Here is a 25,460-nt window from a genome sequence, read left to right on the forward strand (position 1 = left end):
AACTGGTAAATTTTGAACAAATGAGACTTAAAAAATATTATAAGTGGCTCCTCCTTGATGAAAGGCAAATTATTGCTCTCTTCAGCAACGAAATCGCGAGTTCGAATCCATCTCTCGCTCTGTGAGCTGCGATTTTATTTATTTATTATTTGATTGGTGTTTTACGCCGTACTCAAGAATATTTCACTTATACAACGGCGGCCAGCATCATGGGGGAGGAAACCGGGCAGAGCCTGGGGGAAACCCACGACCATCCACAGGTTGTTGACAGACCTTCCCACTTACGGCCGGAGAGGAAGCCAGCATGAACTGGACTCACAGCTAAGCTGCGATTTTAAGTCAAAAGGTTTGTTAGATACCGTACGAAGGCGAGTGGTTAAATCCGAGCACTCCGGTTTTCTTCACCTATAAACCAATATATGACCGCCGTCATTTAAGTGAAATATAACATAAATGAATACGGCGCTAAACACCAGTTAAATATAAATGAATGAATAAATGAATGAGTTTATGAATGGATGAGTCAATAAATAAATAAGTAAATAAATAATTTGTACCCATATATAACGGGTGTGGAGAAATCCAATTTCTCGTTAATCACGTACACTTTCTCCTTACATATACACAAATAGAGGACTAACGGACAAAAAGCGATGTCTTTAGTAGGACTTAAGCTGAACAAATACCAAAGCACGTGAGGTGAATTGCGCTTACAGAAGTGCATTCACACCCACCCCTCTAGTGCCTCCGTCTTCTTCATGAAGTCGACTCTAACGTCACACTAGCTTGTCTGCAGTAAATCGCTCCACGCTGGTATGTAGTAGTATAATGCTAGGGTTGGTTAGCGGAACTAGCTCGACCATGACAATTGGGCGCTCTTTTTTCTTCTCGGCGCTTTCTTTCAGTCGTGTATGACGCATGGCGGAGAACTGCAATTTGCATTGGATGAAGAGAAACCGCGACCAGCCCCCATCAGTAAATATGTATATATAGGCGTATATGTTTCTATATTCAGTGAGTTTAAAAATAAATGCTAAAAGCTGAACTTCGAGAGAACTACTGACACATATAGGCTGTGACACCAACTTGAACGCGAATACATATGTGCCTTTAACAGCTATGGATGAATAAGGAGCTGAAAGGACTACCATTTCAAATATCTGGTAAGACTTTACATCCATATTCGAAAATGCCGTTATAGTTTTTTCAATTTAAAGTTAGTTTATTTTCAGAGAATTAACATCAGGGTTTAAACAGTCTATCTGGATTGACCCCTATCGCTCTCATGGTATAGCCATTTGAGTGATTAAAACCGCCGGGGTTATTCCATATTAAGCCGCCACCTGAAGCGGTTTTAGATTTTAAATGGGAATATTATGGCCTGATAAACAGATCACAACTGTGTATAGAAATATCAATTCATATCATATTCATCTTATACTTTCATAAGAAAGGTGTACATGTATAGGTGTTAAATCTACCGTGTTAGTGAGACGTGATGTCACTTAAAAAATTCGTTTATCGCAGTTGATATAGTTTATTTATTTATTTATTTGACTCATGTTTGACGACGTATACTGCCACTCGGGTGGGGGAAACTGGACTGTCCAGAATAAGTCATTGCCCTTCGTAAGGTATCTGACAAACCTCTTCGCTTAAGTAGATATAAACAATAACGATTTTGACATCGTTACATTCTGTCATACACTAGTTTGTCAGTGGAACAAAATATATTTATTTATTTTATTTGATTGGTGGTTTACGCCGTACCCAAGAATATTTCACTTATACGACGGCGGCCAGCATTGTGGTGGGTGGAAAACGGGGAGAGCCCGGGGGAAACCCACGACCATCTGCAGGTTGCTGAAAACCTTCCCACGAACGGCCGGAAAGGAAGCCTGTGAAACAAAATATAGTAAACATATAAAATTTTCACTAAATAATGTGTAAGGGCTTTTCGTATTGGCCCAGAATACGTGTGTGTGCACTTCACGTAGCACAGTGACGTAAATCGGGAGAGAGCTTAAGCGGATGACTTCATACAAAACTTATCTTAACGGTTCTAAGAAATGTTAGTAACAAATAACCCAGGAACTAAAAAAAAACTGTTTTCGCTCCCTATGAAATGTAATTACCGCTATGATTAAAACGGATCCTTTTAAATTGGCAGAGGTACAAGCGAACGAGACCGTGATGTAGTCAGCTAATCTATGGTGCATCACTAACTTCATGATAGACCCATTTACATCTAAGGTCGACTTCTGTGCAATTAAAAAAAAAAACCCAATAAATCCGTTTTTTACCGGATGACATTCGCCAGACAACAATTAAACCCGCACAACTGCTGTAGTACAAAGACATACGTCACAAGATCAAAGAGAATCTAAGGATCCTAAGCAATAAAGAAGTAACCGAGTACTTGATGGCTGTGGTCTTCGAGTCAAACTGGCGAAATAGGATAGAGTGTGTGTTTTGTGTTTTTTACTGTATTGTCTTGATGTACTACTAATGACTTGTGTTAGACTACTGCTCTGTCGATATAGGCAAACTCAAAGAGATTGAGGCCAAAATAAAAAAAAATACACAAAAGAAAAATAACCAATGCACATGTTTGGACGCTCAAGCTAAGTGCGCGCTGCCAATGACGTAGAGGGCTGTGTGACCCCAGCGATCCTCGTTGAATACTCGGATGTACGAGCACTAGCCCGGATGTCACTCACACTTTTGTTTTAGCACGTCCTAAACAACTCGCGTTATTCTGTTGTAACTGGTCTAACACAGATAAATATGCGGATCTGTTGTCAGCTTTAATAGGCACACACTCTTAGCATACCACGGCAAGAATGTGAGCGTTTCGAATCCGGCCGTGCCCAGAAAATTTTGCTTTAAGTTTTATTTTCAACATACTGAAATATGTTAGCGGTGATTTACGATGTTTTTTTGAAATACCAGCATCTCAGAACTGCCTCTAAAGGTCAAGTCGGGCAATCGTATACAACTCGGGAGGTTTTAAGCTGATAGTCAAAAGAACAATTTCCAAAAACAACTTAAAACACCAGTTACAAAAAGAAATACAACCATACAATTATATGCAGTCATACCATAACACGCCCAGAAAATTCACAAACTCCGATTATATACTTAAAGAATATGTACATGACATTCACTTTGCTTGTCACATACAGAGATATACATGTACCTTTGACTGTTTGAGTAAGTGAGTGCTTGGGTGATAAGTCGTATTTTACAATATTTCAGTCATATGACGACGAAGTAATCCTTAGAGTGCATGTGATGTGCCTCCTTGTTGCAGGACAGATTTCCACCGCTCTTTCATCTAATGCTGCTTCACTGAGACGGCCGTTTGATCTTTCTCTCTCTTTTCACTTGTACCCAAATTGTAAACACGTAAACATTTGAGGATTAACCTGGATATTATGTACTTAAACTGGTTCAGGCCTAATCCGTGTTATATTTTCCACTCAATTTGTGAAATAGAGCATAACAAAAGTGTTAGCTCAATATTCACGGTTCGTTTAATCTGAGAGCTCGATCAAAATCGGCAATTGGATAAAACATTTGCAATTAAGCAAATGGAATATAAACAAGTAGGAATTTGTTGTTTTAAATTGCCCAAGTACACTTCACTTGGTTTTTTGCGTAATGTTGTTTGTAACAGTATAAAGTGTACGATATTGTCTGGTTGAAAAATAAAATGTTTCCTCTTAAATAGCGTGAAGTAAACACTTAAGAGATTGACGTCATGCCCCCGCTTTAGAAACGAAATTCCTTGGACTTTTTGGACTAATGTGTTTATTGTCTATCAAATCTGTGTGAAAACATTTCGGATGTCTTCAACTTCATACACAAGTCCGGAACTGTGGAGTGCCCGCTTCACACATTTACGTGGGAAAAGAGTTTACGTGCAACTAACCTTCTGGGTTCGGTTGTTCAAAACTGGTTTAAGGCTTAACTTTACCAGATTTAACTTTAAACCAAATCTTTGGTTTTTCACTTAACCTAAAAAAAAGGAGAACTATATTGGCGGCTGGAGAACTATATTGGCGGCTGGAGAACTATATTGGCGGCTGATTTTGGGAAAAATTTGGCATATAAAATATGACTAAATACCAGCATTAGTTAATGCACGTCTCAACTTTGCCCTGGACAATGTCCCACAAAATAATCTAGGGCTAAAATGCTTGTAACAACCAATGGCGTCGCACTATGAAATGGGTTGCTGCCAGCCTTTTGTCTATATAGACTTTCTCCAGCGTTTTAATTTTTACGAATACATAAGCGGTATGATACTTCCACGGAAAACATGGGAGAAAATGAGGTTTTGCAAGTAGGAGTAACAGGCTTCATGAAGGCTGGTCACTCTATGCTAAGTTTGACGAGAGTTGCACAATTTTGACGAGAGTTGCACAATTTTTGATTAATTATTTATTTTGTCGTTTATCTACCAAAGTCAAACAACATAATACTTCATCGTGGGTTCTTGTACACACAAGGATACAGAAGGAAGGTGGGTGATTGATACTTCGATATCAACCCAATCTGTCAACCCGAGGAATTCAGAGTATAATGACAGGCCTTCTCGCAATGTGTTATCCCACATAATCCCGGGGGTCTCGCGAGATCTCCGATAAAGTCTAATACCGCTTATTAAAATATGTTCCATGGTCATTTCCGCTATGTACATATATATATCCCAACATTTTAACGCTGGCTTCACCAAAGTCCACATGCTTCAACTAGGAAAAACAACGTTTCGGTTTTCATGAAACGCTTTTTTCATCGGTTCACACCAAAAGGTTGGCAAATATTGAAAGAGCTTCTGGGTACGACGTATAAAACCACATCGGGGTGTCTTAATTGAGCTCGCTTTGACCCAGGTATGTGTGTATTATACCGTCAGCGTACTAATGAGGCACAAGGAGCTATTAGGTTTGCTTAAAGGGATGGTGAACAGGATGGTGGACACAAGAGATTCACTGTTACAAAGGTTTACTACTTTTAGTCAGAGAAATGAAACAACCCTCCCCCCCCCACCCCCCACGCGGATTTAAGGGGCAGGTCTGGGTTGGAATAATATGCATGTTTAAGATAACTAAAAAAAAAAAGAACAAAAAAACCCCTCCAGTCTGTTTCTTTTCTTAAATATTTTGACAAAATTCAAAAAACAAAAACATGACCCAAAATATTGCTACTGCGGTGTTAATTCAGAAACTTTTTCTCATATTTTAAGATGATTATTGTTTATCATAATTTAATTACATTCTCTCTTTTTCTTTATCAGGAAAACCAAATAATAATCATGCCTCCACGGCCAGATGACGATCTCTCCAAACTGGAGCAGTTGGACGAAGATCACATCTTACAAGCTTTAAGAAGAAGAAATATTCTTGACAACAATTATGTAAGTACATGTAAATCCAGTTTTGTGATTAAAATAATCCGTGTCCGAGATCTAATCAGTTCCGGTAATTAAAAGTTTCCGTTCTGTAGGTGAAGTGCGTTTTTAACTCAGCCCAGTGAATGACGCCATGAGCGGTGCTTACCCTTCAATCGACAACTATTAAGTATACTTGACACATCGCACGTCAGTCAAATTCTTTCATTTGTCACTTTGCTATCAGACCCAACCTTCAGATGTCCTAATATGGTTACAGACGGATGCCACCTACATAAATTTCAATTTGTACAAGCTAACCCAGGTATTCAGAGTATGAATGAAATTATTTTGATGTGAAGGCGATAGGATGAGTTGTTATTGGCACGCCTTAGGCACACAAGTGCTCAATGGAGGCTCCCCCCCCTCCACCACACACCATTCTTCTTTACTTCTCTTTCTGAAAGCCTGAGGGTCATGTCTTGCGATGAAGCAATATATTTGTACAGCATTTGCCAAGCTAATCGCTTATCGTGCAGCTGCACAAAGGAACATGTGGACAGATAAGTAGAAAACATGATCTACACCTTTATGACATTTAAACTGGAGACGTCGAGATAAAATTTCAGCATGAAGGGGATAGTATATAGACTGATTGACCCCTATCAGTATAATGGCTCTGGCGGGGCGGCTTACTTGCCTTCGGTAAGTCGTCTCAATGAAGCAACACTAGACAGAGGAGCGGTGGAAATCCGTTCTGCACAAGGAGGCACATTACATACATCCTAAGGACTCCTTCGTCGTCATATGACTGAAAAATTGTTAAGTACGACGTTAAACCCCAAGCACTCACTCACTCACTCACTCACTCACACTCACTCACACACTCAAATGGACTGATGCAGATTCAACTGAATCTTTAAGAAACCTTAACAGGAAGTGTTTCCCATGTTCGCCGAAGTTTTACTAAAAGGTAGACATTGAATAACATCTACTTGAGTTCGTCTAAAGATTCTCCAGTAACACATATGATTCATGTATGTATGTATGTATATATGATAAAGCCATTGCTTTTCCCTCGAAGCGATTGTGAAATGTATTACGGGCCATCATACCTTCTCTTCAGTTTTCAGCTAAGAAAGGATTATACTGGGAAGAATTGCTTGAAAATGCTGTTAAAAATCTTTAACAGCTTGGATTTGTGTATTTATTCCCTATTTAATCAACGCGTTTTGTAATCTAAACAAAATTACATGAAATTGCTTTTTATTATTTCATGTTCTCCTTTCAAAATTTCGAATTGAAGATATGCTTGTTTTTTAATTTTCGTATCATTTCGTGACACGGGATGAATGTATAGGTATTCAACCCATAATTTCACATGTGAAAGATGTCCTTAACAGAATTAATAGGTGAAAAATTACATACACGCACACATCCCTTCCCCCTCCCCCCTCAAAACTCACACCACCACCATTCTTCTCCCGCTACAGCAATGAAAGCGGTTTCTATTTAACTTCAAGTGTTTATGCGTAATGAAAATGTCTTTATATATCATCTGAAAAATTTCAACCGCTGGATGTTCGGGACGATGACGCCAGCTATTTATACACGTGCATACAGTTCAGGGTGCAGAGACGCCTCGGTAACGGATATGCTGCGTATACAATCACACCGACCCCGTATTTAGCCCATCCAAACTGCCTGCGGGCCTTATGATACACGTCAAGTAAATGCATGCCGCATTCTAGTGTGAATGGAGCCGTGAACTATTAATAACTCCAAGTGCTAAAATGCAAAATGTTTCTTTTGATTGATTTGCCTATCGACACACTGGCCCTGTTTACGCACGCTGGCCCCGCCTGGTTTTTGTCTGTGCATGTGTGACTCGGTGCGTTAGCAATTGTTCAGTCGCGTCTGAGGACAAACGTAGTATGTGAGAAAGACGACAAAAAGGAGGCTTGAACACACCCAGGTTATCTTAAGACGGCTACGAACAGTGTGTAAGCAAGCACTGGCTAGACCCAGGTGGTGGCAATAGCTCAATCTGTGGGACCAGCCAAATGTAAATATCTGATACAATGCACTGAGGACCGGCAGCAAGAAACATACCAGAAACCATACTCGCCATACTACTGCATGTCCTGACCAGGGCTCCGTTTCACAATGCGCACGCAGGGCTACGTTCACGTAATATCCATGGCGACGTAATACCTACAGTACTGGTCGCCATGGAAGTTAGGTGCACGTAACGCTACATCTAATGCATCGAATAAAAGCACTGTTTGCCTATACCTACACAGTAAATTTTACCAACCCAAGGCTTTACACTAAAATCTAAGTCCAAATTGAAATCCTAAATATCGGCATCAAATCGATTACATTTTGACCATTGATTCTGTGCTGTGACAGTAAAATGACAGCCACGTTTGAGCACCGAACTTCTAATATTTTTTCTTTAGTAAATAAATTTGGAACTTCAGTCCAAAATTATAACAGGTGAATGGTTTTACAGTGGGCCGTGAAGAAACTTAAACTCAGCAAATCACTATTGTAGTAGTGATTACTGCTTAAAAAATATCCGAATAGCTATCTGTTAATCATGGAAAGTTTATATGCTGATATACTGATTTATCAAATGGTATTTCATTAAAATGAACGACTTTCAACTTTCAATAATGTGCTCTAGTACGCCTGAGATTCTGCTGTCTTTAGAAGTTTCTTAACCACAAGTTCAAAGGTCTCAGATATTACATGGCTTTGCATGAATTAAGTTTTTTTTTTCAAATTAGGTTTACCACTTTTTCCAGCGTACGTACACATATATACTGTTTTAACTAAAGTTTTACCGCCCGGTATAGTGTACAAATACAAGTTATTTTCTGCATCACTCCATGTCGTGTTTAACCTTGCGTCATGATGATTCTGTTCTCCGATCCTATAGTGTCGTATACAAACGCCTTTAAACTGGTTTCGCAAGGCCATGTTTCGTCCAAAAATAATTCATTATCGCCATGCTCATTACAGAATCACGACAAAGCAACGACGAATACAATAATATCTTATACAAATCACGCATCTTTAAAGTCTATATTACAAAATGAAATGTTAAAGTCTTGAAGGTAAGAAAAAATTACACTAAAGCGATTGTTTCTAAATCTTAAATAAAAATCACGTTTTGCCCAACATTTAAAGAGGCCACTGTACGTTGAAATAGGCTGTCGTATAGTCCTGAGTCAAACACCGACTGACTTTTCGCGCAGAAAGCATGGTATTGATTGACCGTTGAAATTTTACTTATTGTTCGCTGGCCCACTTTAGTGCAATGCATTGTTCAGGTTACGACGGTATATGTAGGACGACCCCTAACTCTGCAATGCAAACTGTGTTCAGTGCTTGATATGAAAAAACCATCCTGTCATGTCCCTGTGGGATTACAGTATACCTATAGACCTAGATGTAATGGGCATTCTGATAGAACCATTCTGTATTCCCTCAAAAGACGTCTATACCACAAGGTGATCACTGAATCCCCGCATAAATGTGTTATTATCCGCACATACAATTATATATGATTTATCCAACCGAGCATTTTGACACATATGCACGATTTAGGTCAGTGCGACATAATAAAATTTAAATATTCGTGTCACCTGACACATACATACGTGTATATATTCATCAAAAATAAAAAAAAAAATAAAAAAAATAAAAAAACGAACGTTTTGTGATAATTTTCTGTAATGTTATGTATGGTGTATGAATGACTCTATTGTTTTGTTCAGCAAATGACCAGCAAAATCAGCCATAGATGTCTTATATGGAATTATTGCAGTGTTTTATGCAAAGCTCCAACGTAAACGATGTATAAGTATGCGGCTAATGTCGATGACGAAAGTAAGTGGTAAAAAAGGTGTAATAGATGTAATTGTTATTAATCATAGTAAGTATTTATTTATTTGCTTTGTGTTTTACGCCGTACTCAAGAATATTTCACTTATACGACGGCGGCCAGCATTATGGTGGGTGGAAACCGGGCAGAGCCCTGGGGAAACCCACGACCATCCGCAGGTTGCTGGCAGACCTTTCCACGTACGGCCGGAGAGGAAGCCAACCTGAGCTGGACTTGAACTCACAGCGACCGCATTGGTGGGAGACTTCCTGGGTCATTACGCTGTGCTAGCGAGCCACGGAGGCCCCTCATAGTAAGTATAAGTATAATCAAAATAAGTGGGGATGGATTATTACCTACATGTTGATAATCGCCTTAAACTTGTTTTTCGCTTCAGACCTACATCGGAGACATACTCATAGCCGTGAATCCGTGCAAACCTGTTCGCATATATGAAGAAGAGGTAAGAGCGCATGAATATTTATATAATATAAACATCTGTTAATGTATTCATTCTTCGTTCATAAATATTCAACACGCCCGACCTAATTCATAAACAAATCTGATTGGTTGAACAGATCCTTTTTAAATCGTTGTCTGTTTTAGTACAGGGATATTGCTGACCCCACACTGATAGTTGTCCGGCTGGTCGAAGATAATACAAAAGGGAATTGTTAATTAAATGTATTTCCTGATGCTGAAAATATGACCCGTCGCGCCATGCCTGCAGTATCAGTGACCCGATTAGCTACATTGAAAATTAGACGTTTTTTGTTTATAAAACAAAATATCACAAGAAGCAACAAAATGAATAATCTGTATAACAGTAATATAAATTCTATGCCTTTATTTGAAAACAAATATTATTTTATTATAATAAGCTTTAATATAGTTAAAGTCGAAAACCCATAAACATACATAACAAAAGTTTATATCTGAAACCAGACATCCTTTTCGCTATATTCGTCCACCCTAATAGCTACGGGTTCAATCCCGGCATTGGTAAAGACATTTTGTGGATTCCTCCGCTCTCAGCATGGATGCATGTTTGGTGCCATCTAGCCTTCGACGACGCTGGTCGATGGTGCAATCAGAGGTTCGATGACAAGAGCCCTTGTCATCCAGTGTGGTGGGGAAAAAATCCGGTTTCCTCCTTGAGTTTCCCCCTTCGGTTTCCTCCGCCGATTAAACTGAACGCCATAGTATAAGTGAAAAAATCTAGTAAAGTAATTCTAATCAACCAATAATCCCCCCCGCCCCCCCCCCCCCCCCCCCCCCAAAAAAAAGATATATTCCGACGAAGGTCAGATAATAATCAAGAGAATATTTAACTTGTACTGTATGACCTGTTTCAGCATCACGAAACTTACAAGAATGTGTTGGCCCGGGACACACTGCCTCCGCACCCGTTCTGGGTGGCTGATCGAACCACCACGGAGGTGCTTCAGACGAGTCGGAACCAATGTATACTGGTCAGCGGCGAGTCGGGCGCGGGAAAAACCGAGACCACAAAACATATATTGAGTCATCTGGTGCATCTAGCGCCGAACACATCCTCAAGTCTTCTGGACAAAATTGTCAAGGTGAGCAGATAACATTTAGAACTGAGACGGCTAAACACATTTTGAGTCATCTGGTACATCTGGCGCCGAACACATTCTCAAGTCCTCTGGAGAAAATTGTCAAGGTGAGCAGATAGCGTTTAGAACTGAGAACATTTTTCAGGAGGTATAGACGTTTTGACGGGTACGTTAAAACGTAAAAAGATAGCTTTGGGTTTGCTTTAGATGTACAAGTAGATGCAGAGTAGATGTCCTGAACTTAGTTTGACTTATTGTTAACAAAAGCGTAAAGAGCTAAACGCCCAAGATAGGCTTGCTAAAATCAAGGTAATATCGAGGTGAAAATCATTACTAATATTTAGATAAGAAATTTACTTAGTTATATCACGTATATATAAGACAGTAGGTGTGTCAAAAATCGTCTGGCGTCAAATGCCTGCCCAAATGAAACCTGCTTACAGTTTATCTCTCGAAGTAATTTACGTTGAATTTACGTCAGTTTACTTCCGGGTGAAGTTCCCTTGGCTAGGGACGATTTTTAACTGTAGAGGTTAGAATGTCGTAGAAAGCATCTTAAATTTGTCAGTAAACAGTAGCTTCATTCTTTTATGTCTGTTTCAGGTTAATCCATTATTGGAAGCTTTCGGCAATGCTTCTACCTCAATGAATACAAACTCAAGTCGGTTCGGCAAATTTATCGAACTCTTTTACAGAAACGATGGTTCTATATCAGGAGGTAAGAGTCTACAAATAATCGTCATTATCCAACGAAAAGACCGATTTTCTCTAATATAATTCCAAATCTACTTAATTTTAGTATTGTAGAAATCTTAAGTACTGAGATTAAGTACCACATTTAACTTCATACTACAATAAATTCTTGCATCTCTTAGAGAAAAGATCGTCTGTTAAAATTAACAGATTAATTTTTGGCGTGTATATGAACTCTGATTAAAATTGGATCTTATACTTAATTTTTCGGAGCAGTTGTTTTAAATTTTACACATCATAAATTACGATATCATTACGTCCATCAAGGTAGCCCAAGAGTTCCTCCGACCAGGAGAGGCTCTTTAATTGCCACGTTGTCTGATCATATTTTCACACTCACCTATTTTCGATTTTTTTACTTCCAGCAAAACTTCACGACTATCTCTTGGAGAAATCTCGCGTTATTCATCGATCACCCGGCGAGAAGAACTTCCATGTGTTTTACTCCCTGTTTGCTGGGATGTCAGAAGAAAAACTGCTGTATTATTACCTCCAGAGGCCAGACGAACACAGGTAAGATGCTAATATGTGTAAACTTCATGTTAGACGACATGACGCTTTTCCACCAGATTTGCATGTTATCAGAGAGAAGTGTGTTCATGTGTCAGTCGTATTAGTTTAGAGAAAATTGAGGCTGATTTAATAGATTCTAAAATCTTTGCTTTTCATTTTTTCCCGTACCAATTATTTTCTGTGTGTACCTAAACATGTTCTAAAATAAAAAGTTGACAGATAAAATGTGTAACATTGAATAGCAATATAGCCATTGAAATAGTATTAGAAAAAAAACAACTACTGAACATAAACGTATGTAGAGCTGGAAATATGTCATCTTAAAGAACTCCATTGCTGTTTTATTTGGGGTTTCAAAAACGACTGATGGTTAATTGTCCTGTCATTTCAGAATTTTATCCGATGAAGATGGCAGCCATGGTGTTTTTGGAAGCTCAGAAGAACATAGTCATTATAAAGAAATGTTTTTAGAGTTGATGGACATCATGACGTCACTGGGCCTGACTGATGACGTAAGCATTTACTTTTACATTTTATACATATAACGTGTCAAATTACCATTTACGTTAGTTTTCAAAGCGACAGAACCTATCAGTACCTTGGACGTATGACTGACAAATATCACCAACAAACTTTAAGCTTAACAATTTATTCCCTCCTTCCAACATGGCCAGAATGTAACAACTTTGGAAAAATCGGTAATAAAGTCAAGGAAAGCTGTTCCCCAGGCAGGACAAATGAAAACTTTCTTTGAAACAGTTATACGGGTGCTGAAATGAAAGCCTTCCGGAATGTTCACATGAAATCTGCTATTTACTTTTCAGCAAATATCTCAGATATTTTTGGTTCTGGCTTCCATACTTCATGTCTCAAACCTGTCGTTTGTCCCGTGGGAGGAGACCGGTGGGGTGAAGATCGCGGATGAGTACACGCTCCACGCTGTGGCCAATCTGCTCTCTTTAGACAACAGAGTAGAGCTAGCTGAAGCTTTGATATCCAGCGTGCATTTCATCAGAGGTATGTGTGCACACCTATTAAATTCTCTGCGTCACTCATCTGAGGTTTGTGTAGATTGTGTCATTATCACTGCTTGTGTTTTGGGACTTTGGAGGCGATGCTATTTCCCCCATCCATGACTGATGAACTGACCCTCGTGGTATAAGTGAAATATCCTTGAATATAGCATAAACAGAAATCATATAAAATAACAAATCCCTCAGGTAAAAAGAATTTATACGTACATGTGTTACAGTATTACGTCACTGAAGCCAACTGGTGTGAGAAGTTGGTACCATTTTCAATCCGGAAAAGTAACAGAAATAGAAACCTGTCTTTTAAAAGAGAGGCGCTTCCTCTCCCGCCGTATGCGGGAAGGTCTGATAGCAACCTGCGGATGGTCGTGGGTTTGCCCGGGCTCTGCCCGGTTTCCTACCACCATAATGCTAGCCGCCGTTGTATAAGTGAAATATTCTTGAGTACGCGCGTAAAACACCTCATCAGATAAAGAAATAAAATAAAAGAGAGGCATCATTTATCATGTAGGTGATAAATATGGTATATATGTGTATACATACGTATGTCATTATACGGACGTTACAGTAGCATGTTTCTGTATTTGTAAACACCAAACAGAGCCTATAGATGATCTACATTCCTTGTTTCAGGAGAGAGAATACAAACGTTTAAAACAACTCACCAAGCCAATGACAGTCGAGACGCCTTGGCCAAAACACTTTACCTCAGATTGTTTGGTTGGCTGGTTGGAATCATCAACCAGTTGATTAGACCAGCCAATATGGACTTCGGGTGAGTCACCTACAAAATGCAGTATGCGCAGAGTTAAACTTCCTTGTGTGTGAGTTTGGTCTAGGATTTACATATGAGCGCACTGAACACTGCAACAAGTGTAACCTCGCCCAACAACATCCCAGTTGTGCTTTAATGAACATGCGGGAGCGGTAGATCAATGGTCAATCCTGGGTCGTGTCACACCTAAGACTTTAAAAGAGGAAGTTGTAGCTTCCTCGCGTGGAGGGCGGCTTTCATGCCTTCGCTAAGTCGTCTCAGTGAAGCAGCACTAGATAAAAGAACGGTGGAAATCGTCCTGCAACAAGGAGGCACATTACATCCACTCTAAGGACTAAGGACTGAAAAATAGTACGACGTTAAACCCCAAGAGCTCACTCACCCACTTAATGAGCATGCGCACAGTTTACCTGGGTCAGATTTTTAAAACAACAGATTTTTGTTATTTTCTTTCAAAGGAAATCCACGGTCGGTATTCTGGACATGGCGGGCTTTGAGAATTTCCAGACGAACAGATTTGAACAGTTTCTGATTAACGCTTCCAATGAGCGTTTGCAGCAGTATTTCGTGGAACACATCTTCCCCCAAGAGAGGCGCCAATACGAGCTGGAGGGTTTAAAATGGACAGAAATCGATTACCCAGACAATGAAGCCACCATCAAACTTATTTTCGAGGTAAGCATTGTTTTAACTGTTTGATAAATATGACATAATATATCTACTAGTATAGCTTTCATATAATAAAAATGAACCAAGTGATTTACTCTTAAAAGACATGCGTACTTTACTAACACAAGCAACAACAGGACAAAGGTATACGGCATAAAGAGATAGCATTTTAGAGAGAAGCATTTGAGAGAATCAGGCTTCGTTTTTTTTGTTTTACTTTTTTTGGACTTTTTTGTTTGTCTTGAAATGCAATACATACTTGAATCATAATTGCTGTAATAGCCCAATATTGGTTGTCAAAATTTTTTTCCTGGGAACAGGGCAAAGCAAAGTGCAAAGTGCAAAGTCTCCATGCTTTTAAAACTTTACACGACTTTCTTGATTTCGCACTTTTACAGAAGCCACACGGCATGCTTCCCCTCTTAGACGATGAGACCAACTTCCCGCAATCATCTGACGAGACCTATATCAAAAAGTTAGACAAGCTGTGTGATGAGAACGACAGGTACATCAGCTCTCTTAACGGCCGGACAGGCAATGTCGGCTTCGGTGTAAAGCATTTTGCCGAGCAGGTAATATCAGTGATCAGTCGATCATGCTAACAATTTATCAATTTAAAGAAAGCGGATCAGCCTCACAATAATCCAGTTAAAATATTTTTGTCTGTTTGGGTTAGAATTCTCTTCACTTCCAACAATATTTCTGTTCTACCGTATATATAGACATATAAACATAGTGCTGCCTCACTGGAACGCCATGCCGAAGCCACGTATTACTCCCCACTCAGCCACAATACTCGGCCACCTGACCGGCTTGCCAGTTTAAAGCGATTCATGCAGGACGCAGTCTATGAGCTTCTTTCATGTTGCAACAATGAACGTTGCAACAATGAACGTTTAGTGTGGACATTAACAACGATTTTGATAGCTGGTAGCCCCGAACGTATACTGATTACATCAGCTGTGAAAGTTCACAAATGACCCGGGTAAGTTTCATAGATTAATCAATAACTCAATCCGTCAATGTGTTTCAGGTATGGTACGATGCTGACGGGTTCCTTGAAAAAAACAGAGATTCCATCAACAGCGATCTGCTGTCCATCATTATGTCGAGCAAAAACCACTTCATCGCCGACCTTTTCGTGGCGTCCATGTCAGAAACCGGAACAATTTCAGGGTAAGACTTACCAAAATACAACAATGCATTTCCTCGTCTTTGTAGAGATATTAATTTATTTATTTGTTTTTACGCTGTACTCAAGAATATTTCACTTACACGACGACGGCCAGTATTTAGTGGGAGGACACCCAAGGCCATAAAAGTTCCACATAATGATTGGAATGCATAAATACTACGAGAACAATGTGTTGTCATCTGACGTTACGATTTTCTACACTGTGCAATCACAATAGACTTATGCTGGAATTCTGTTGTTCCAGGTTCGCCAGCACGCACAAAATGCGAACAGGCCTACCTGAGTTCTGGCTGTCTTCCATAGAGCCGAAGAAACTTAAAGACAACCTCTCCAGAAAAGCATCGATGAAGATCAAAGAAAAGTAAGTATTACATTTTCATATATGGCCCATTACAAAATCTTTACCTCAGAATAGCCGCAGATAATGCCAGAATCAATGTCAATCTTCCAGTAATTAAAACAGTCCTTGTTTTCACCAAAAGCTTATCTAATCAGTCTTCATTTTAGGCAGATCGTGTAGTATAGAACTCGTGCTATATTTTGAAATATGTGATAAATTAGCGATATAAAGTTCATCATTTTTATTACCATTTATTGAAAGATACAGAGACACATACCAATCCGCTTTGCTGTGCTTTAACTAATTTCTAGCATCAGAGCAGCTTCTGTGGTTCGTCATGGTGAAACTAGTTTGCCAAACAGGTTGCTGACCGGTTTCACAAACCAGTGTGGCATTTACTCTTGAATAGAAAATGTCGATTACTTTTCCCCTAAAGCTTAAACTTAAATCAATGAATTAATCAATAAATTAAGGTTTGGTTAATATCTTTTGTTCATCAGGCTAAAACTTGCCACTCCAGAAGGCTTGTCAACTCCAAAGGATCGAACACTTACTTCAAGCACGCTCTCGAAACATTTCAAGGTAACCTAGCTTTTGGTTTTTTTAGGGGGCGGAGGTTAACTATAAATACATTTATCGTTCGTCATTTTAACCAAGCCTCTAAATAATTTAAAGATGTTTTTCTATTGATTGTGGTCTGTCAGTGACGAGGACAAAATGCAGTCTGTCATCCAGACCGCAACCGTGGGCTGCTGATAAGTCTATACGGACAGAGCGGAATTAAACCTCATGCCTTCGGCAGCTCACTGGCTCGGTTAATGTTGCAAACCTCCACAAAGGCTCACGTGGGGATACAGTCAGGTCTGGGTGGCGACAATGTCGGATAGCCATGCGCAGTGGGTTTCTCACGCAAAAACAATCCCCACCTCCCATCCCTTTTAAAAGAAATTGTGACGGAAAAGATAATAGACGTAGGTTAAAAGGCGGCCCATTTAACAATAATTCCGTTTCCGGTTTACGGAAATCTTATTGCTGGGACCCGTCCTCTCCAGTTTATGTAAGCCAGTGGCAGTTACACGCATAACTACTTCGCCACCAGCTCTTTCTGACTCGAAAATTAGCGCAGATCACTAGGTAGGCCGATATTTAGTTGCGAAATATGGTTAATATAAAACGGTTTGAACAAACTTTGAAAAGCCAAAACTTTTTCTGGATATAAATTTTCTGTTTCCATCTAAAAACCTGTTTTAATTTGTCAGTTTATTAGTATTTCTAATGTTTATAAAGAGTATATTAGAAGTGTGGTCACAGCATGATGTGCTTTTTTGATTCTCTGTATTTTTGGTTGTTTTTTTTGTTTTTTCTTTGTTTTCTTTTTTTTTTGTTTTTTGTTTTGTTTTTTTTAGTTTTGTTTTGTTTGTTTGTTTGTTTAATAGTCATACCCAAACTTTTATCTTCAAGCACAATGACATATTTAAATATGGGCGAAGAATGGATACCTTTTTCTGATTGTAATCTGTACATAGTTAGTGAAGTGAAAAGTTTCAGTTTACTTCATCATCAACATGCAATCAATTTCCGTGTCTGGTTTGGATCAAGGAACACACCAAATTAGATTCGAACTGGTGTGGTATTAGGGTCACACCGTACAAAGCTGAGCTAGGTCTCATTGAATTCGAATAGACTGCAGGATGTCTGGGCCTTTGTACTTTGGTTTAACACACAACTGTATATACATACATATGATCAACACAGACATCTCATGAGTATGCATGAGTCTTTCTGTTAACTGTGCTAAGTATACTTTGCGTCTAAGAATACTTATGACATGTGTAAGCCTCATTCAAAGGGGCTAATTAAATATTTATTTTTATTCAGAGATCTCTGGGAGATTTGATGACAAAGTTGTCGAAAGCAGAACCGCTGTTCATCAGGTAAGGAACCTAAACGTAAAACTTGTATTTTCAATGACATCATGTCGTACCATACAGCATATCTTTAACCGACTTTTCCACTTTTTTTCTGTCATGCCTTTGTCCATTTTTTCCTGTATACTCACCATTTCTTTTCCACTCTTGTCGATATGTTACGACTGCGACTCGTTCCCACGGTGTTATTGAACCTCTTATGTCTTACACAGGTGCATAAAACCCAATCCCACCCTCACTCCGGGACGATTTGACGACAAACTGGTGTTGAGACAACTTCAGTACAATGGACTCAGGTCAATTGCTCAACTGCGCAGGTCCGGATATCCGGTTAGGATAAAGTTTGAAGATTTCAACTCGAGGTGAGACCACGTATCATCCAGGCTGTGTGATGTTCATTGCTGAGTTACATTAGAACAAGAGAAGTTTGTGATTTGAGTTTTTACAAAAATGCTTGTGTGATGATCTAAACCAAACTACAGGTCTTAGTTGCCATAGTTCAATCCTTAACTACTCGATCCATAAACCAATTAACCAATTAATCTGTCAGTCAGCCCCTCAATCAGTCAGTCAGTCATTCAGTCAGTCAAGCAATTGAACAGTCATGGCCACCTATTCAATTATTAGAACTGCCATACTTTCCGTAGTTTTCAAACGATAACTTCGTCTTTTAAGACCCCTCCCTTGTAAAATGGTAGCATAAAAATACAACTTAATACATTCCTTGCGGTAAAATTGATGTGTTCGTTGTCTCTTGCAAGGTACGAGTGTCTTGGCGTGGACCTTTCCGGAAGTCAAACTCCACCAGATAACTGTGAGAGTGTCTTACTGAAGGCTAACATTACCGGATATGCTTTAGGAAGAACCAAGGTAAATACTTACAAATAATGGAACGCCTTTTTAATGATTTTCAATGTGTTTTGATGTAAAACATTTAATCCTTTAATATGTATATAAGTAAATTTAATTGGATCTAAGGGGTACAAATGAAAAAATTTAGTGGATTACAATTAAAGGGTACAATTAAATGAGTGTTCAGCTGTTTAGTGTAATTTTTAATCTTATTCAAGCTCTTAATGCGTTTCTGTTTTAAACAGGTTTTCTTAAAGTTGGAGCACAGAGAAAAGTTGGATGCATTGGCACAGAAAGCGGTAAGAACCATGGAACAAATTTAAATCGAAGCAATTAGCGATGATATATTGTTAATCAGTTAAAACGTGTTCATTTAGTATACAATTTAAGATTCACTTTCAGCGTGTAAACTGCTCATTAATGAAATGAAACAAATATGCCAAGATTTATAGAGTTTGTAGTTTGTTATTGTATTAGTACTATCTTATTTAAACTCAACCCCATCAGTAATACATACTGCAACTTACAAGAGTTAAATTTGTCTAAATTTTAACTTTTGAGGTCGTAAACTACGTGACACTTTGAAGATTTACATGTTAACTCAAGTCGAAAATGTTTTTGAGGAATGCTGCGTGCTTAGCCTTTTGCTGTCTCCGTGGAATTTTGCCACCATTTGACACGTTACCATTTTCTCTCCTACAGCTGAGCGAGTCCCACTTAAGTGTAGCCTCCATCGACTATTCTGATCGACTGTCGGCTGTTGACGAAGAGGATACCATGAGCTTAGCCAGCACGACCAGAACGCATGCATCCGCTAGCGACTCCGCCATCGAGCTCAACGACTTATCGTCCACCGGAAATGGATCGACATCGAAACTTCCGGCGCCTTCCAAGAAGCTGCAGATGAGAATCCAAGAGCGCAGGAAGAAAGCGCCAAACATTTCTATCGACACGCGTCAAAAGAGATCAAAGAAAACGCAGCCTATCCAAGAACCGTTAGTATCTAATATATGTATTGTTTTCAGAATTTGTTCTCAAACGATGCAATAAGTTTGTGATAGAATTTGTGACATTTTCGTTCTTTTAAAAAACATCAGTCGTTATCTTTGTTGGGACAGTTTTTAAGAAAAGATTTATTTATTTATTTATTTATTTGATTGGTGTTTTACGTCGTACTCAAGAATATTTCACTTATACGACGGCGGCCAGCATTATGGTGGGAGGAAACCGGGCAGAGCCCGGGGGAAACTCACGGCCATCCGCAGGTTGCTGGCAGACCTTCCTAACGTACGGCCGGAGAGGAAACCTGCATGAGCAGGACTTGAACTCACGGCGACCGCATTTGTAAAAGGCTCCTGGGTCACTACGCTGCTTTAAGAAAAGAACTGTGGCTAAATAAGGATTGTAATAATTTGTGCGATGTTTTATTACTATTATATTATGTCCGAGGGGGGTAGCACCTTGAAGCCATTCACCAATGCGGTCGCTGTGAGTTCAAGTCCAGCTCATGCAGGCTTCCTCTCCGGCCGTACGTGGGAAGGTCTGGCAGCAACTTGTGGTTGGTCTTGAGTTTTCTCCAGGCTCTACCCAGGTACCTCCCACCATAATGTTGGCCATTGTCGTATAAGTGAAATATTCTTGAGTATGGCATAAAACACCAGGCAAATGATTAAATAAATAAATATTATGGTTTTATCATTTCTTGCAGAAAGCCATACGACGTCTTCCAGAACACAGAGCGTGAAGTCGAAGACGCCGGAGAGATTTGGAAGAACATACTCAAGGTGTTACGTCTGATCGTATACGTTATCCTGTTGGTGGCCTTATTCCTAGGCGCTGTTTCCATTAAGGTGTCCCTCCTTCTGCTGGCGTCACAAGTTAAGAAGGTGAGATTCGTTTCCTGTCCAGAGGAATACTTATTCTGAAAGTATTAAACTGATTCACCTATACATGTATAATATTACTGGATTTTGCATTAGGCATAGTAAAACTAGTTCCTCGTTCATTTAATATAATAAAAGACATACAAAATAGAAAGTAAAACTAGAGTAGCGACGACAGTGGGATAGCTGACAAATGGTTACACGTAACCGGTGAAACACGGCTTCTTGCCAATTTACCTCATTTAGTGTTTTATTCTAACTGTTCATGTAAGTGCTTAACTGGTGGCTATTTACACGCCTCCTAGTACCATGACTGAAGTAGAATTAGGTAAAAAAAAACTACTGTGGTGTTCATTGCCAGTGTCGACGTCATCCACATTCTCAATTACATCCGTCAAACTTTAAACATAGTGAGTAATATCAAACACCGTCACTATCGGCCTATCTTTTTCAGTCATCCACCCGGGTCAATGAGTACGCAACATTGTTGCTATTCTGTATCTGTGCTCCCGTTGCTGTCACGTGGTTATTTAGCTTAATGCGGGCATTATTTGGGTACAAGGAATGGCCGTCTCTTCTCAGTTTTACGGGGGTAAGTTGAGATATACCGTCTCGCATGTCTATATTACGTGTCACCAGGAAAACCATACTTGTTAATTTCAAAGGTATAGATGTCCGGGTTTACTATTTCTGGTTAGTAAACTGAACACTCCCTACAGGACCGGTCATACTGGTTATAATTGTGTTACATGTGAGTGCTTCAGGCCGAATCACATATGTAGGTAGTGTGTATTTCCTGAAACCATATCATTGTGGCACACCAGCCCTCTACAAAGGGAGGTAATGATAGTAGGCCTATTGTTATTCAAGTAATTGGACGCTATTACTTTTAACAAGACTTGCTTCCCTTTGTTTGAATAAGAAAAACTTGTCTGCGGCATTCAAATCTCTAGTAACCATGAGCCAAGGTAAAATAAGGCTACACTTTTAGGATCTTTTTTACACTTTTATCATGTGTATCTTATTTTTTCCTCTGTGTTTTTTGCTTCCAGTCATGGCTGATAGAGATGCTTCACACGCTCGGTGTTTGCATCTTAGTCTTCCGTATTCTTCCATCGACGACTTTCCTAAATGGAATAATTATATGCTTGGCGCTGTGCCAAGTACCGGCATTCCTGAAAGTCATGACGTACTGCAAACGTCCCAACCAAGGCTGGAGAGGATGGCTTCTGACTGCACTTAATCTAGTCGCGCTTTTGGTTCAAGTGGCCGCGATTCCATTTTTCATGCTATTTAACTTCTTAAACGCAAACGGTGCGCAATGGACAGACGCTGCTGGCATGCTGAAAACATTTTCGGCGCCCTCACTGTCGATAAGCTGGGAGCTGCCTGTCGCCATTCTGTGCATCTCTTTGAGCTGGTGGGAAAACTTCGTCGCGGATGATTGGGAATTTTTCTGCGGAAAACTCAGAGTACCCGTTCTCCAGTGGAAAATCACCATGCACGAGACGCGGGACACGACCTACATGCTGGTTGGTCCGTTCAAAATCGGCTTCGCCGTACTATTGGCTCATTTGTTTGTCGAAGGTCACGTGTTCCTGTTACCGAACTACGAATCGGCTAATTTGGGCAACACCGTGTCTGATTATTTCTCATATTACGGTCTAATGTACATCAACATCGGCTGTGGGTTCATATGCACCTACCTGGCGGGAATGGCGTGTAAGCTTCATATGCAGGCCATCTCCTTCGCATTGCCTTTAATGCTGGCGCCTGCTGGAGCCGTTACAGTGGTGTTGTGTCAGTGTTACTACCAGTTCATGGACTTTGCGTGGTACACCACGGCCTGGCTCTGTCCCGAAAGAGACCTCTCTCAGCTGTGGATTCCACTTACCGTCGCTGGGGTTCTCTGGCTGTCTAACATGGTGATTCTATCTCACATATGGTTCCCACAGAACGAGCGGATGGCAAAGCTTGACAGGTAACACGTTAACATAATAACGTAGTGAAAACTTTACTGTACAAAGTGTAAAATCAGAGCAGCGACCACAGTGTGCTAATTGATAATTGGTCACACGCAATCGGTGAAATACAGACTCTTCTGAATTTACCTCAGTTCGGATAGCTTCAACAGTAGCACATTACACCTAGCTCAATGACTTGAACAGAATTACGTCAAAATGATGGTGAATTATTATGTACAATAAGACACAATTTTTCTGTACCGTTTCCCCAGGATGTTTGTGATGCCGAACTACGACGGAATCCTTACTGCCACTTCCTTAATGATGCGACGTCGACGCGACGACAAGGAGAGCTGGCTGATGTTCCGTGATCGGATACAGCACGAGGAGACTGTCGGCTACATGGGTGACACGCCGATGATTTACGTCTGCGCGACGATGTGGCACGAGACCAGACGGGAAATGACGCAATTGCTGAAGTCCCTCTTCCGGTAAGTGACCAAAATTTTCTCTGGTTTCTTTATTATTTATTATTATTACTATTTAATAATAATAATAATATTTATGATTTATTGTTAAATTATTATTTCATTGTTAAAGTTAAGCCATAGTTATGCATTCTATTCAAATGTGTCGTCAACAGTAAAGAGACAATAGGAGGTTTTACCCATAATGCAAACTTTAAAACTCATGGAAATAAATTTTACTCCACATACCTTCAAAATAACGTGTCTGTAGAATATTTCCTCCATGTGATCTAACTGAGGAACCTTTCCCACCTAAAGTAATTTGGGGTCAACTTGTGCAGTCTGATGTTCTTTTTCCTGCTTGTGCGATGACTGGTTATGGGTAAACTAGTCCTCATATGCGTGTATTAGAAGAGAACAGTGGAAAGTCAGATTTGGACCCAAGTGACCATTGCCTAAGAAAAGCTACCTCATTCTATTTGTTTCTTGAAGTTTTCGTGTGACGCCACTTGTACTTCACACACAAGATTTTACTGTTCTTATGGTTTACCTTTCATCTATTTTTTAGCCTTGATTACGTTCACTGTGCCAGTCGCATTGCACAAGAGCAGTTGAACATTAATGATCCGGATTATTACGATTTGGAAGTTCATATCATTTTTGACGACGCGTTTGAGGACGACGACGAAAGTCAAAGTCGGGTGCCCAATGGCTTTGTCAGGCAGTTATGTGACTGTATTCCAGACGCCGCCAGGTAAAATATTGCACAGACGTTCAACATCTGTTTGTTTCAACAACATGTTATTGCAGTAAACCATAGCTGGTATTGATATTCTTCTACTGCTTTTCCACTGGTTACAACATTAATTCCTGTTTGTAGCTCTAACATACTGTATGGGATATATTATGCCCCATGGCGCTTTACTTTCAAACTGCACCCCTCGTGTACTACTTTAAGCAAGGATATATTGAGTATAAACACCGAAATAATTTTGTTTAAATAGATAAAATATTAAGTGCAGAAATGTAATCTTATTTTTGACAACAGTTCCGTGGCTAAGGGCGCTATCAACATACCCGGTCCAGAGAGATGCACAACGCCCTATGGTGGACGACTGACGTGGACAATGCCTGGAAACACCAAAATGATCGTCCACATGAAGGACAAGAACAAGATCAGGCACAGAAAGAGATGGTCACAGGTAAGGTCCTGGAAAATAATGTAACCAAATAAAATAAGTAACATGCTATTATGAAATAAGCAACCTGTAGTTATGAAATAAGCAATCTACCTGTAGTATTGAAATAAGTATCCTGTAGTTATGAAATAAGCAAGCTGCATGTAGTATTGAAATAAGTATCCTGTAGTCGTGAAAAAAAGTGACCTGGAGTAATATAACAACGTGTAGAAATGAAATAAGCAGCCAAAGAGCATTTAGTCAGCCAGGACAATGAAAGAACTGCATGTAACTTATGTTTTATGTAACTATCGATTGGTTTCCGGAAGAATTATTTTATTTGTTTTGTTCTTTTAGAGTTTCTGTTTACGGTATTTACGGTTTCTGTTAAATTTTCTTCCCCGTCATTTGATAGTTTTAAGACCTCTCTCTTTTGTGTACACCGTGTATTACCCCCACCCCACCCCCACCCCCGCCTATATTGTGTGTGGATTGTATCGCTAAATATCAACCGGTGAATCAATCAGTCATGACTTTTTCCTTGTACAGGTCATGTATATGTACTATCTTCTCGGGTTTCATCTGCTTGGAACTAAAGTGGCAGACAAAGCCATGACTCAAGGTTTCGCTCAGTCTGACGCCGACGACAGCAATCTGTCGACTGCAGCCAGACACCGGAAAAGGAGCAGCGACGCGAAGGCCGAGAAGAGACGACACCGAGCTGGACCTATCAGTTCCATGTTTAGACGGATTGCTAGAGACAAATTTGAAAAGGTACACATGTACGGATGACATTGCTCAAAGATTCGAAACATTTGTAACTTGATACGTTATATTGTCTTGTCATATTCCATGCACAGTCTTCTCTGTCGTGAATGTATGTAAACACGGTGGTTTACTCAGGGCACTCCGGATTCTTACAGCCATAAATTGACCTCCTTTGAATAAGTAAAAAATTCTTTCGTAGGACGATAAAAAACAAATAAAATAGATAAAAAGGTACTCTTTTTAATTTGCTCTATGGACAAGCTTGACAATTTAGATA

The 25,460-nt window shown here is 39.6% G+C and overlaps 1 protein-coding gene across 2 annotated transcripts in view; it reads left to right on the top strand.

The window, feature by feature from the left end:
- The first annotated feature begins 1,028 nt into the window (after nucleotides 1–1,028).
- The window catches only part of LOC135463580 (chitin synthase chs-1-like), a 28,303-nt gene continuing 3,871 nt past the window's right edge, over nucleotides 1,029–25,460 (top strand). The window contains exons 1-26 of one of the 2 annotated variants that reach the window (XM_064740886.1): nucleotides 1,029–1,163; nucleotides 5,303–5,422; nucleotides 9,685–9,750; nucleotides 10,643–10,870; nucleotides 11,471–11,585; nucleotides 11,986–12,133; nucleotides 12,525–12,645; nucleotides 12,958–13,150; nucleotides 13,798–13,939; nucleotides 14,398–14,614; nucleotides 15,007–15,180; nucleotides 15,642–15,784; nucleotides 16,048–16,164; nucleotides 16,644–16,725; nucleotides 18,022–18,077; nucleotides 18,284–18,433; nucleotides 18,833–18,941; nucleotides 19,169–19,222; nucleotides 19,626–19,918; nucleotides 20,632–20,809; nucleotides 21,261–21,398; nucleotides 21,859–22,787; nucleotides 23,043–23,261; nucleotides 23,806–23,991; nucleotides 24,286–24,439; nucleotides 24,965–25,189. In XM_064740886.1, the coding sequence (XP_064596956.1) occupies nucleotides 5,321–5,422; nucleotides 9,685–9,750; nucleotides 10,643–10,870; nucleotides 11,471–11,585; nucleotides 11,986–12,133; nucleotides 12,525–12,645; nucleotides 12,958–13,150; nucleotides 13,798–13,939; nucleotides 14,398–14,614; nucleotides 15,007–15,180; nucleotides 15,642–15,784; nucleotides 16,048–16,164; nucleotides 16,644–16,725; nucleotides 18,022–18,077; nucleotides 18,284–18,433; nucleotides 18,833–18,941; nucleotides 19,169–19,222; nucleotides 19,626–19,918; nucleotides 20,632–20,809; nucleotides 21,261–21,398; nucleotides 21,859–22,787; nucleotides 23,043–23,261; nucleotides 23,806–23,991; nucleotides 24,286–24,439; nucleotides 24,965–25,189 (4,539 nt within the window). In that variant the 5' untranslated portion in view covers nucleotides 1,029–1,163; nucleotides 5,303–5,320. The remainder of the gene's footprint in view (nucleotides 1,164–5,302; nucleotides 5,423–9,684; nucleotides 9,751–10,642; nucleotides 10,871–11,470; nucleotides 11,586–11,985; nucleotides 12,134–12,524; nucleotides 12,646–12,957; nucleotides 13,151–13,797; nucleotides 13,940–14,397; nucleotides 14,615–15,006; nucleotides 15,181–15,641; nucleotides 15,785–16,047; nucleotides 16,165–16,643; nucleotides 16,726–18,021; nucleotides 18,078–18,283; nucleotides 18,434–18,832; nucleotides 18,942–19,168; nucleotides 19,223–19,625; nucleotides 19,919–20,631; nucleotides 20,810–21,260; nucleotides 21,399–21,858; nucleotides 22,788–23,042; nucleotides 23,262–23,805; nucleotides 23,992–24,285; nucleotides 24,440–24,964; nucleotides 25,190–25,460) is intronic. The other variant, XM_064740887.1, reaches the window with a different exon arrangement.

The sequence above is a fragment of the Liolophura sinensis genome, chromosome 3, assembly GCF_032854445.1.
Source record: "Liolophura sinensis isolate JHLJ2023 chromosome 3, CUHK_Ljap_v2, whole genome shotgun sequence".
Taxonomy (NCBI): Eukaryota; Metazoa; Mollusca; class Polyplacophora; order Chitonida; family Chitonidae; genus Liolophura; species Liolophura sinensis.